The 13,557-nt window shown below is 51.8% G+C and overlaps 1 protein-coding gene across 7 annotated transcripts in view; it reads right to left on the minus strand.

Annotated features, from left to right (window-relative positions):
- Positions 1-13,557, minus strand: part of POLD1 (DNA polymerase delta 1, catalytic subunit) — a 1,263,933-nt gene that overhangs the window by 1,030,017 nt on the left and 220,359 nt on the right. For 5 of the 7 annotated variants that reach the window (XM_069605349.1, XM_069605354.1, XM_069605364.1 and 2 more), the window contains one exon: positions 12,632-12,757. The exons of the other annotated variants lie outside the window; for them this stretch is intronic. In XM_069605349.1, coding sequence (XP_069461450.1) covers positions 12,632-12,757 — 126 coding nt within the window. The remainder of the gene's footprint in view (positions 1-12,631; positions 12,758-13,557) is intronic. 7 annotated transcript variants of the gene reach the window in all.

A 13,557-nucleotide genomic window follows, 5' to 3' on the forward strand; every position in this document is an offset into this window, starting at 1 on the left:
CACCTTGCCCAGAATGGTCCTGTTCCTTTCCTCCGACGGCGAGGCCAGCCGCGCCACCATGTCGAGCTAGGCTCCCAGAAACAGGGCGACTTGCGACGGAACCAGGTGGGATTTTGGAAAGTTGATGGAGAATCCCAGGTCCGTGAGCAGCTGGACAGTCTTCGCAGTGTGCTCCACGGCGAGCTCCCTTGTCCTTGCCCGGATGAGCCAGTCGTCCAGGTAGGGGTAGGCGTGGATCCCCTGTAGGCGCAGCCGCGCCGCCACCGGTGCGAGGCACTTGGTGAACACCCTGGGTGCCGACTTCAATCCGAACGGGAGGGCCTTGAACTGATAGTGCCGCCCTTGGACGACGAACCTGAGGAACTTTCGGTGTCTTTTTAGAATGGGGATGTGGAAGTACGCATCCTCCAAGTCCAACGACGACCGGAAATCGCCCTCCTCCAGCTGTCCCAGCACATGCTGGAGGGTGATAATACGGAACTTCTGTGCCTTGATGTACTTGTTCAGTCGTCGTAGGTCCAGGATGGGGCGCCATCCTCCCGTCTTCTTTTTTACGAGGAAGTACCTCGAGTAAACTCCGGAGCCCCGAAGCCTCTTTGGGACGAGCTCGATGGCACCCTTCTTGAGCATCGCCCTTACTTCCAACAGTAGTTGAGGGATGTGATTTTCCTTCCTGGCCACGGGTGGAACGCGAGGGCACTTCTTCTGAAACTCGAGGGCGTGCCCTTGGGCCAGGGCGTCCAGCACCCAACGGTCAGTGCAGATGGACTCCCACACGCTGACGAACCTCGCCAGCCGGACCCCCACCGGGGTGCTTCGGCGGGGGCCCGACCCCACGGTCGGTTCAATCTTGTTTGGAGGCCGCCTTGCCTCCTTGACATCCTTGTCGACGACGACGGGCACCACCTGACTTGCCGCGTCCCCTGTAGGCTTCCTTGGACGAAGATCTTGCCGCTTGGCGGTAAGTGGAGGAGCCACTGCCGGATCCCTTGGAGGCACCTTGTCTGCCTCCGGAGCTCCGAAAGGACGGCCGTCGTTGTTGGAGCACTCCCAGTGCCAGGGCAGTCTCTGCGTCTGTCTTGATGGCCTGAGGGGACTCCTCAACCGCCTTCCCAAACAGGTTGTTCCTATCGAAGGGCATGTCCAAAACCTTGGTTTGTACGTCCTGGCGGAAATCCGTGGCCTTGAGCCATCCTCGTTGTCTCAAGCAAACGCTGTTGCCCAACTGACGGAAACCGGTGTCAGCGATGTCCGTTGCCACCGTGATGGCGTGGTCCGAAGCAATCTCCCCCTCCTGTAGGATTTCAAGGGCCTCAGCCCTTTTGGCGTCCGGAAGGAAGTCTAACAGAGGGGCGATTTTGAACCACAACTCCCTGTCGTAGCGGGCTACGATAGCCAGGGCGTTGGCCGCCTTGATAGTCGTCGCTGCGGATGAGATGATCCGTCGTCCCATCGTGTCCAATTTCCTGCCCTCGCCGTTCACCGGGGAAGTTGATGTCGAGGCCGATGCCCCCCCAGCTTTCTTCTTTGCCGCCGCCGAGATGACCGAATACGGGGTAGGTTGTGCCCGAAGGCACAAGGGGGCAGCATCGGGGACCCGGTACTTCTTCTCGTACCGGTCCCTCTTTGCCGGCACCGTGGCAGGGTTCTTGAGGAGGGCCAGCCCCTCATCCCAGTTGTCATCAAGAAGCGGTACGGCGAGGACCGTCTTCCTTTTAGCCTCGCGCCGTTGGTAAAGGAACCCTTCTTTCTTCTTTTCTTCTGGGCTTAGCTGAAAAAGCTCGGATGCCCTGGAAATCATGGCATGAAAGGATCCAATTTCGTTGGGTGGGGACGCCCGAGCAGGGGGCGACGGGGGACACGTCCCGTCGTCGCCTCCGTCGTCATCTGTACCTGTCGTAGCCGTGTCCGTGCCTGTATCATCCCCGTGGGTAGTAGACCGGGGGAAGGCAGAGCAGGCCGCAGGTGGGAGAGGTGAAGTAGGATGCGTCCTCCTTTTATGCGGTGGACTCCCCGAAGGTCCTGGCTCCGGTTCCCGCGTCGGGTCTGGCTCAGGTACCTCCGTCGGGGGAAGGGGCAACCTTGTCCTTATCTCCGAGCATAATGACTGAATCGCTGACAAAATGGCCGCCGAGGTGTCCTGCGGCACCGGAAACGATGGGCGCGAGGGCTCTTGAGGAGCCTTGTCGGCGACACCGTCGCTCTCGTCGTCACCCTCGTCTGGATCCCTCCCGATGGGCTGGGCCTCTTCCACGACTTCGATGAGCTCTTCTTCAGAGGTCGTGTCCGTATCCACGATGGCCACCTGCCCCTCCCCCTCCTTTTCCAACGAGGACTTCGTGGGGGTCTTCTCAATGGGCCTGAAAGACGATTCCCTCCGCGGCGGCAGGAAGACTCTGGGTCCTGAGGGCACCTCCACTGGTGTAACCTCCACAGGCTGAGCCAGGGCCGCGGCGACCTCCTCAATCGAGGTCTTAGCAGAGTGAATTAAGGCCATCATCACCTTCTGGACGCCTGGGGCCTTCACCTTGGGGGGAGGGTCAGAGCCTCGCTCCCCCTGGAATCTTCGAGATCGACCGGGGCCTCTCCAGAAGCTTCGCCGGGTTCTCGGACTTCCTCTTACCCGAGCCAGAGCGATGGCTCGTGGTTGATGGCGCCGGGGAGGATGAGCCCTGCCTGGCAGCCAAGGAGCCCGACCGTTCGGCGCTCCCGGTGCCCGCGGACTCGCGGTGCTTAGCCTTTTGTTGGGCCCCCGTCGCCGGGGCACCCTCACAGGACTTAGAGGACCGCTCAGACTTCTTTTTCTCGCCCGACGGGCTCTTCCCTTCCAGCCAGTTGGCGAGACGGAGGTGGCGATCCTGCATGGTCCGCTCCGACAAGTTCCCACAAAACGCACAGTCCTTCTCCTTGTGCGTCTTGTCCTCCTGGAGACAGTAGAGGCCTAACGAATGCTCGTCCTCCTTGAAAACATTCTGAAGCTGGCATCCAGTGCAGGTCCTGAACAGCTTCCCCGGCGTCGAGCTTCCTTTCTCCTGGGCCATGTCCGGGGTAGGCCTCGGAACTTCTGGAATCCTCCAAAAGCGTAATTCGACAAAATCTTCACCCTTGAGGGGCGTAGAAAACTCCGAAACGGATCCCCATTGATCGGATGTAGAAACTGTGGAGCTTGAGGCTCTATTTAACCGTAAAATTAGAAAAATCTCCTGAAAAAGCGTGAAAACGCAGCAAAAGCTCGAGAGCTACAGCACGAGGACTCCCAACACTTGAACGTGCGGTAAAAATCTGAGGATGGCTGCCGGAGGCGGGGCTTAGGGAGAGGGCAGTCATTGGCTGGGGGCAGTATGACCCAGAGACCAGCGATTGGTTACTACTAAGAAAGACACATCAGAAACGAAACTGATACTGATTTTTATCTATACTGAGGATTCCCGGCCTGACGACGGGGAATATTCAGGAGCATGTGAATCCATGCCAGACCCCATTCTGGAGAAAAACTGGTGCCCATTCCGACAGTTAGTGAAGAAGAAAAACTAATACACAGAGGGAGATCTAAAAGAGGTTATGGACAAAGGGACCCTACGATGTAGGGGTACTGAAAGGGATTGGGGCAGTAAAAATAAAACTTAAACAAGGGGCCCTGCTGCCCCAGGCAAAACAATACCCATTGACCAGAGAAGATGATTAGGGGGGATATATTCCACTCTGCACGCATTATGGCAGCAAGGCATAATTCAGACATCATCCACCTGCAACACAGCAATCTACCCAATAAAGGAATCAAAAGGAGTGTCGTGGTATTTTATTCAGGATGTGCGTCCCCTAAATGAAGGGGTAGCCCTAAATGAAGGGGTAGAAGCAGAATTTCCTGTGGTTCCAAACCACACCACAATATTGTGTAATATACCAGCAAGGGCAAAATACTTCACAGTCATTGACTTGAAAAACGCCTTTTCTCTATACCCTTGAACCCAGATTCAAGATACCCGCCCGCCTTCATGTATCGCAGAATCAGATTTGAACATACTTGTTTGCCCCAGGGGTACTGTGAATCACCCAGCATCTTCAATAGAATAATACAAATGGATCTATGCAATGTGCAAACATCAAGCCCCTGCTAATATGCAGTGAGACAGAAGAAGAGTGTAGAACACACTCAGTACACATTTAGTCACCTCCTGCAGAAAAAAGGGCACAAGGTGGATAAGGAATAATTACAGTATTGTCTCGAAGAGGTAGTGTACTTGGGACAAATAATCTCTATTTAAGGGGGAAGGGGGACACGAATAATCCCTTTCATTCAACGGCTCACCCACGAACAGTAAAAGAAATGCAGAAGTTTCTAGGTTTGTGCAATTACTGCAAAGCTTGGTTATTTGATTATGCCACATTCAATAAACCCCTACTGCAGGGCCTTAGGAAGAAGAGAAAAACCAGAGGGACATAAAATGGACATCTGAAATGAATGAGAGTTTCACAGAACTAAAAGGCACTAGCTCATGCACCAGTGTTAGCAACACCAAACTATAGCGAGAAATTCTATTTGTTCTCGCATTCAGATGGCTCAGTGATGACGGCAGGCCTCACACAAAAGGTGGCACAGGGCCATCAACCACTAGCTTGCCACAGTGGAAACCTAAACCCAGTAATGCCAGGACACTTCCCTTGTGAACAATCGCTTGCGGTTGCAGCGTTTACAATTGAGAAGGCATCAACGATTACCATGGGGTGTCCCGTAGTATTGTACGTGGAACACTCATTATTCGCTGTTCTTGAGAAATGAAAAGGCATATTGACAACCCGAAGAGCATCAGGATATGAGATCATACTGACAAACCCAGCCATAGAGGTGGTAAGGTGTTGCAGTGTAATCCCAGCAGACTACCTAGCAGAACCAATAAAGGATGGGGATCACATATGTGATTGTGCAGCACACATGGGCATGATGGAAGGGGACGTATGGGTAAAAGAGGAGAAATAGCAGAGGAAGGGGAAAGGGTTCCACTGATCGCAGCGGAAAGAAAGAGTGGGGAGGAAAGTTTCAATATGATCCGCATAGTACCAAAAGACGAAAAAGAAATATAGAAACACACAGGGTGTTCACGGTCACCAACAGACCCGATTTGGCAGAATAGCACCTGTTGCTTTAGAACAGCTGCGTTTACCCACCAGTGCAACCTAAGAGTGCATAGCAGCAGAACTGAATGAGGGATGGTACGTTCCAAACATGCCTGAGCAAGTAAATGAGTTTCTGGGAAAATGTATGGTTTGCAAACAGTTTCTGCCTGGTCACACATTGAAAACCTTAAGGGCAACGACACCACGGCCAGAAGGGCCCTTCAGGCATTTGCGTATCGACTATGTCGACATGCAAGAGAGATGTGCCTCCTACAGGTACATAGTAGTAGCCGGTCCATGTTCACGTTGGCTTGAGGAGGGACCCTGTGCAAAGAATGATACCAAATCCGGGGCAAAGATTCTAGTGAGGGAAGTATTCCCAAGATAGGCATTTGTGAAGAGATAAGATCAGATAATGGTCAGCACTTCGCCAATGATCTCTGAGGAGATAACATGTCTCCTAGGTATTAAACACAAACTTTGCAGGCGAACAGGATTGTGTAGAGAATAAATGGTTCACTAAAAGAGCACTTGGCTAAGCTAACAAATACTGTGTGTCAAAATAGGCTTTTTGCCTTCATCCTGCATTCTTTGCTCTCTGTAACGCACCTTCTGCGGATCACCAACTGACTATGCATAAAAGTAACAGGAAGGAGAATGCATGCGCCTGTCCCTCCTTCACGATAAATATGCTTCGCTACATTTCCCGCAAGGTCCAGCAACATACAAGCGCGCCAACCAACATTGAATAGCGTGCACAGGTATTTCCACAAACAGTGTCACTCTTTCCAGGGGACAAGATCCTCATTCGAAACACAGTAAGAAAAAAAGCCTTGGTTTTGTGGTCCGTTTGAATTAATCTTCTCAACACCCATAGCAGTGAAGATAAAAACGTTGTATATGGATTCATAACAATGATGTTCGACGAGATACCAGCAGCATGTTGGAAAAAGGAGGAGTGACTTGATGGGAAGTATAACCCAATCTACATTATCATTTTGTACTATAATAAGGTGTTACAGGAAACCCATAATGAAGATGGACAAGGAAAAAGAAAAGTGGCTGGGATTGATGAGAAGAGTGGCACAAAAGTAAAAAGTATTATATTGTTCTCCATTGTTTTCTGTCTTCTTCTCTTCTAGTATTTAGCGCATAAGGATAAATTGAGCCCATCAGCTGGTGGTGAGAGAGAAGAACAAGTTACTTTCTTACCTGGTAACGTTCTTTCAATGGGATGGTCCGACGACGTATTCCATATCTATGACCACAGCTGTGCTGCTTCAGAAAATTGTCTGCGTCCTGAGATACGCTGTCCTCGAGGGCCTCCGTCGAGCTGACGTCCCCGGATGTTATAAGTAGGACGCACGACGCCCATATCCTCAGTTGTAGTTTTTCCCCCCAGAACGTATGGCACCAATCTTCTGCCAGTATGACCACAGAAAGCCTTGCAGAAACGTAAGCTGCAATCGCATAAGAAATTCTGTAGCGGGGCAGGTTGGGAGGGAGTGATATGGAATAAGTCGTTGGACCATCCCATCGAAAAAACGTTACCAGGTAAGAAAGTAACTTGTTCTTCGAGGGGATTGGGTCCTCTGACGTAGTCCATATCTATGACAGACTCCCAAAGCAGTACCAAAGTATGAATGACGGGAAAAGAATTTAAAATGCCCAATCAAATTGCAGAATAGAGGAACGCCTTGCCAAAGGCCAGATCCTGCCCATGGATAGAATCTAGGGAGTAGTGTCTTACAAAAGTATGGACCGAAGCCCATGTAGCTGCTTCACAGATGGTACGAATGGGAACACCCCCCTCTGCAGGGCAGTAGAGGCAGCCATACCCCCAGTAGAATGGGCCCGTAAGCCTACCGGAGGGTCCTTACCCGCCAAGCGGTAACATTCAGAAATTGCCAAGATAATCCATCTAGACAAAGTCTGCTTAGTAACAGCTTGTCCCAAACGCCTTCCACCGTATCCTATAAAGAGCTGATCGTCCACTCTGACCCGGGACATGCGTGAAATGTAGAAACTTAAAGCTCTCCTAGGATCCAACCTATGGAGCCTCTCCTCGTCCTTACCAGGATGCGGAGGAGGATAGAATGCCGGAATAATTACCTTCTGGCTTAAATGAAATTCCGATACAACTTTCGGAAGAAACGAAGGACGGACTCTAAGGACAACCATGTCCTTATGAAATACTGTGAAGGGTGGCTTAACAGAAAGCGCCTGCAACTCACTCACTCTGCGAGCGGAAGTAACCGCAACTAAGAATACAGTTTTAAGTGTCAACAGTCTCAAAGGACAAGAATGTAAAGGCTCAATTGCAGAACCCATTAGGAATTTTAGAACCAGGTTCAAATCCCAACCGGGCACCTGGAAGCCAAGCGTGAAGGTTGAGGGATTTGACCTCCGTATGGAGAACCTGACCCCCCTCCCGGGAGAGCAGATCGTCTCGGTAGGGAAGATGGCTTGCAGGGCAGATGGACAAGTCGAGAAGGTCCGGGTACCACGTTCTCCGGGACCATGCCGGAGCAATGAGGATCATCCGGGAACCGAACCTGCGTAACCTCCGCAGCACTTGTGGAATGACAGGGACTGAGGAAACGTGTACAGCAGTGGGAAGGACCACTCCACCACAAATGCGTCTCCTAAGGCTCCTCTTGGAGGAAATTCCCGCGAGCAGAACCTTTCGCACTTCCGGTTGACACTGGAGGCGAAGAGATCCACTTGAGGGGTCCCCCAAAGGGCAAAGATCTCCAGAAGAATCTCCTGAGCCAACTCCCACTCGTGAGAGATCGCGGTCTGCCTGCTCAGAGTGTCCGCCGTCTTGTTTTCATCTCCAGCCAGATGAACTGCCGAGATTGAAATTTCCTGTTGGATGGCCCAGAACTATAGCTGCATCGCCTCTCTGCACAGAGGAAGTGATCCTGCCCCCCCCCCCCTTTTTGTTGAGGTAGTGCAAGGCCACTGTGTTGTCCGTCAGGATCAGGACATTCTTCCCTCGCACAGTCGGCAGAAAAGCCTTCAGGGCAAGCCCGACGGCCCTCAGCTACAACAGATTGATATGGAGTCTGGACTCCGATGGAGACCAACGACGGCAGACTGTCAACTCATTGGCATGAGGTCCCCATCCCGTGAGGGATGCGTCCGTCACGATAATCACCTCCGGCCAGGGTAGCCAAAACAAAGCCCCCTTCATCAGATTGCCTTCGACGGCCCACCACAGGAGATCCTGGGCGACCGAGGGCGGTACCTGAACGAGGTCTGACATCCTGCCAGAGGATTGTGACCACTGCATCTTGAGAGCCCACTGCAGAGATCTCATCCGCAGGTCGAGCCTCTGGCACCAGAAGAATGCAGGATGCCATGAGGCCGAGCAACCTCAAGAACTCGAACGCCGGGAGACTCTGGGCATGTTGAAACTTGTGTACCATCTGAAGAATGTGATGAGCCCTCATCTGGGGAGGGAAACACTGCCCCAGGGATGTGTCGAGCACTGCTCCGATGTACTGGAGCCGCTGTGTTGGCGACAAATGGGACTTCTTTAAGTTGAGGGCGAAGCCCAGCCTGTGAAGGGAGTGGCAGGTGACTGACAGATGATCCAGGACTTGCTCGGGAGAGCACACCCTGATCAACCAATCATCCAGGTAGGGGTAGACGTGAATCCCACCTTTCCTGAGATACGCTGCCACCACCACCATGGGCTTGTTGAAAACCCTCGCAACGGAGTTCAAGCCGAACGGCAGGACCCGAAACTGAAAGTGTGAGTCTCCAACCACGAACCCCCGGTACTTCTTGTGCTTTGGATTTATCGGCACATGAAAATAAGCGTCGTTGAGGTCGAGAGACACCAACCAGTCCTGAAGTTGAAGGGCCTGGAGGACTTGAGAGAGAGGAACAATCTTGAACTAGTCCTTCCTGAGGAGCTTCTTCAAACCACGCAAGTCCATGATGGGTCTCAATCCCCCATCTTTCTTTGAAATCAAAAAATAAGGGTAATAGCATCCCTTGTTCCTCTCCGCTACAGGCACCAGTTCTACCAGTTCTATGGTGCCTTTCTCCAGCAGGGATACGATTTCCTGCGCAAGGAGCGGATCCAGACACTTCAAAGAGATTCCCTGGTGGATTATCTTGAGGCCTCTGCCGGAAAGGAAGACAGTAGCCGTGGGCTATGATCTCCAGAACCCACACATCTGAAGAAATGGCACGCCATTCTACAAGATGCTGCGCCAGCCTTCCCCCAACCAGCGAACCATGGGACATGGCCTCATGACTCAACCGAAGCGGCTGCGGCAGTGTCTGAGGGCAAAGAGGCAACTGCTCGAGCGGTCTTGGCACCTCGAGTACCTTGTTTTCCACCTCTGGTACTCCTACGTTGGCCCCTTTGACTTGCAGCTCCCCTCGGTCTACCAAAGGAGGAGCAATAACGAAAAGGAACCTCCCCTCCATTGCTGTCCCCTAGGATGAAAAGGCAGAGGTTGGCGAACTGCAGCGCTCAACGACTTCGCTGCAGCCTTCGAGGTCTGCAACCTCTCAAGGCTCTCGTCAGCCTTGCTGCCAAAAAGATGTTCACCATCAAAGGGCATGTTGAGAAGTCAGCTTTGCACATCAGGAGCAAACCCTGACTTCCGCAACCACGCAAATCTGCGCATCACGGTGCTCGCCGCCATGGACCGGCTGACGCAGTCTGCCACGTCCAGACCCGACTGAACGGATTCACACATGGCATCCTTGCCATCCTGTACAAGGGCAAGAAAGCCATCCTGTTCCTCCCCTTCGGGAATATGTTCAGCCGCTAAGGAAACAATTCCACAGAGTAGGAGTGAAACGTGCTAAGGCACACACTGAGTTGACAGCTTTCAAAGCCATACCCCCTGAATAAAACACTTTCTTCGCCCGTCAAAACGCTTGTCGTCCCTATCAGGAGGGATGGTAGGGTACGACGCCCGTTTAGACGAGGGCCATAGCCGCCTGCACCACGAAACTCTCTAGAGTAGGGTGCACGGACAATGTGCCGGGGTCGCCACTGGCTGGGTGGTTTTTTTTCAGCAACGACTTTCCCACTGCCGGGAGACTCTCCGGGGCAGTCCAAGCCGCTGCCACCCTACTTTGGTCCAAGGTATCTGCCAGGTCATCCTGCAGAAAATCCACTGGTGGTGCAGACCACCCCAAGTACTCGGATAGCCTGGACATGAGCCGCCGGTACGAAGACTCGGCATGCGTGCCAGGCTCAGGCCTACCAAACTCCACCTCCGGAGAGGTGTCCAGACCACTGGCGTCGAGCAACGACTGACGCCGGTCATCAACCCAATCTGGCTATGACTAGATAACAATTCGTCAGGCACCTCATCAGGAACCAAACCTTCTTCCTGCGACCCTTCTTCCAACTCAGAAATATAATCCAGAGGACGGAATTGGGGCACAGAAAAAGGGACAAACACATTTTTGGACTTGGCCACAGCCTTTCTCGGGGGTTTCCACCGGTCTACGGGGTACCTCCAACAAAGCATCCTCGAAAGGCGTCGAGGGCGCCGATGGAGTCAACGTCGAGCGTGGCGCCGACAGCTTTGACACAGGCCTTGAGGTATGTGCCCGAGCGCGTCCTTTGACGGCCTCGGCGCCGAAGGTTTCCTCGGAGCCTCAAGTGAACCTCTCGACAGATATGGCGCCGAAGTCTTGGAAGAAGACCTCACAGGCTCCGACGAGGACCTGGAGCGCGCATGGCTAGACCGATCCACCTTGTCCGATCGAGACGTCGAAGGTTCTCGATCGCGCCGACCACCCGAGCCCAAAGGCGTGCGAGCGGTGGCTCTAGCACGGTCACCGCCGGCTTCTCTCCAAGGCGCAGACAGACTGGAGCCCTGTGATTCAAAAATCACCAACATTTTCTTGCAAAATGCCTCCCATTCCGCAGGAGAAGAGTGCTTGTTGGGGCAAGCAACCCGCCGACGGGCGGAATCCTCGGACAAGGACGGGGAAGGCGACCGGTGACAGCGCTTCCGCAAGTGCCACGAAGAGGCAGAGGAATGGCGGGACCCACTCCGGGACCGAGACCCCCTGGACTTACGCCGACGACGCGGAGAGTCGCCTCTCGAATCGTCGGTGGAAAGCCCAGTAGACCTCGGCTTACGGGGTTTGGAAACCCTACCTACCGAAAGCTTCTTCCGCTCCCGCAAGGCCTTCGACGTGAGCGACTGGCATTCGTCACAATCGTCCGTAGCGTGGTCCTCCCCGAGGCACCATAGGCAGGCATTGTGCGGGTCCGTCAGCAACATCTTGGAACTGCAGTCCCGACACTTCTTGAAACCCGACCGCGGGACAGAAGAGGAAGACATGATACAATCTTCACAAACCAAGTTCGAAGAACCGATAGAAGAACCTAGGCGAACCGAGATCTCCAAAGCGAACACGTTCGCAGAAAAAACTAACTAAGGCTAGGGCGTCGTGCGTCCTACTTATAACATCCGGTGACGTCGGCTTGACGGAGGCCCTCAAGGACAGCGTATCGACGTAGGAAATTTTCCAAAGCAGGACAGCTGTGGTGATTACCTGTCAGATATCGAATACGTCTGGAGGACCCCAATCCCCTCAAAACACGCATTAAGAAGTGTGGCTAGCACACTGGAATTATTAAACGGTGTCGGGAAAGGAGTAGATCTTGCCTCAGACAATAAATGGTATGGGGAAAGTGGGATGGGGAGCACCAATGATGCCTACTACGTGTGCTCACTGACCCAGCTGTAATAAACAGTGTTGCTTATTGCCCGGTTTGTGCTCCATTTTTTGGAGTACATCGTTTTTATTATGCACTAATTAGTAGACCCCTGACTACACTATTTTGAGCATTGTCAAGATTTAATGGTTTGTGATGAAGGTTTTATGATTTATTCATAATGATGTACGTCGTTATGTTAATGGATTATCTTTGCCGAATAAACGTATTTATCTCTCTCGGGGACAAAGCTGATGGTGCTCCGTGAAGCCACAAAAAGCAGACTCATGACCTCAGTCCCACTAGGTCCCATATGAGCTGGATTTACGCATCTTCATGCCACTCGTCACAGGGGTTTCACTTATGGGGACTGATTCAATGAGGGAGGTTTGGTTGGAGCAGAGGGAGCAGAAAAAAGGAACAACACCACAAAAAAATGTACAATAGTCTATTGTGCACCTATGTCACCTTCTCATGTAAGACCACTCTTCTACCTATTAACACAGAGTAGGGGTTGGGGAATAGACCAACCCCATCTCTTAGGACTATGGAGGGTCATGGCTAAAGATACCCCACCTCAAAATAAAATACTTCCCTCGTGGTATTCCAGAAAGAAAAGTCAAAAGGATGCTCAATCTGTCCTGTTGTGAAGAGGTGCAGGGATTGCAGATACTTTCTCCCTCCCTTGTGTCTACGTATAAGAGACAGGGGAGCCTCATTGCCACTCAAGCAGTGTCTTTCTCCTTTAACTGCAAATGCACAGGCTGAAAGATAATGACTACAGAAGCAGATCAGCACAATACTCACTCTCTTTCATGCAAATATCAACAGCCAGCACTGCTTGCGATATGCTCTCTTTGTTGGAGCGCATGTCTTTGATGACGGAATTATTCAGCTCCTTCTTGAAGTCACTAAGGTGTTCCTCCTTAAAGCCTGGACGACCAAAAGGAGAGAGTTAGGCAGTGTTGAAGCAGGAGTATGCAGATATTTACAAGTTTATATCACCTCACATAATGACTTGGGTTCATTCATAAAACAAACCAAGACATACATACGTACATAGGGCTGATCGGAGGTCTAGTGTGTCAGGAAAATAATAGTGTATATCATGCAAGCAAGAGAGGACACTCGCTCACTCACAGAGGCAGGATTAAGAGTACCTGCGCACCTATCACCACTATGAAGGACTATTTCTACACCAAGGCATCTCATTCTAGTGGTGCAAATATTACGTTCTGCAAAATGTCCACACTAACAGTTAGGGAAAGCATGAGAAAGAGTCATTGGATACATAGCTATTGAGTGACTAAACAAATAACGCAAAGTGCATTAAAGGAACTGTAGATAATCTCTGGGCAAATGTACCATATTTGATCAAACATAAATCAGGAGACATTTTGTGTCTTAAAAAGATGTCAAAAGCACCTACTGACTGAAAAGAAACTTGTGAGACAATAAAGGGCGCGGGTCAGCTGGTGTTTTCTCCCATTCCGTTGGTGTCATCATGGCTTTACCAGACAAAAGGACTAATAGCTAGAAAGTGTTAAATTGAGCTTAACTTCTGCATTACCTCTGGGCAGTCCGACAGACCATTGTTCTTTAGCCAGCCAATCCATCACAACCAGGGGGAAGACCATATGCAAATCTGAATTTGTCGCATCCGAAAAGGTGCAGTCTATGCCACCCCGTTAGGTCACATCCCTTCTGCACGAGACATCAAGCAACCACAGCAT

The sequence above is a fragment of the Ambystoma mexicanum genome, chromosome 1p, assembly GCF_040938575.1.
Source record: "Ambystoma mexicanum isolate Mex_15411 chromosome 1p, UKY_AmexF1_1, whole genome shotgun sequence".
Lineage (NCBI taxonomy): Eukaryota > Metazoa > Chordata > Amphibia > Caudata > Ambystomatidae > Ambystoma > Ambystoma mexicanum.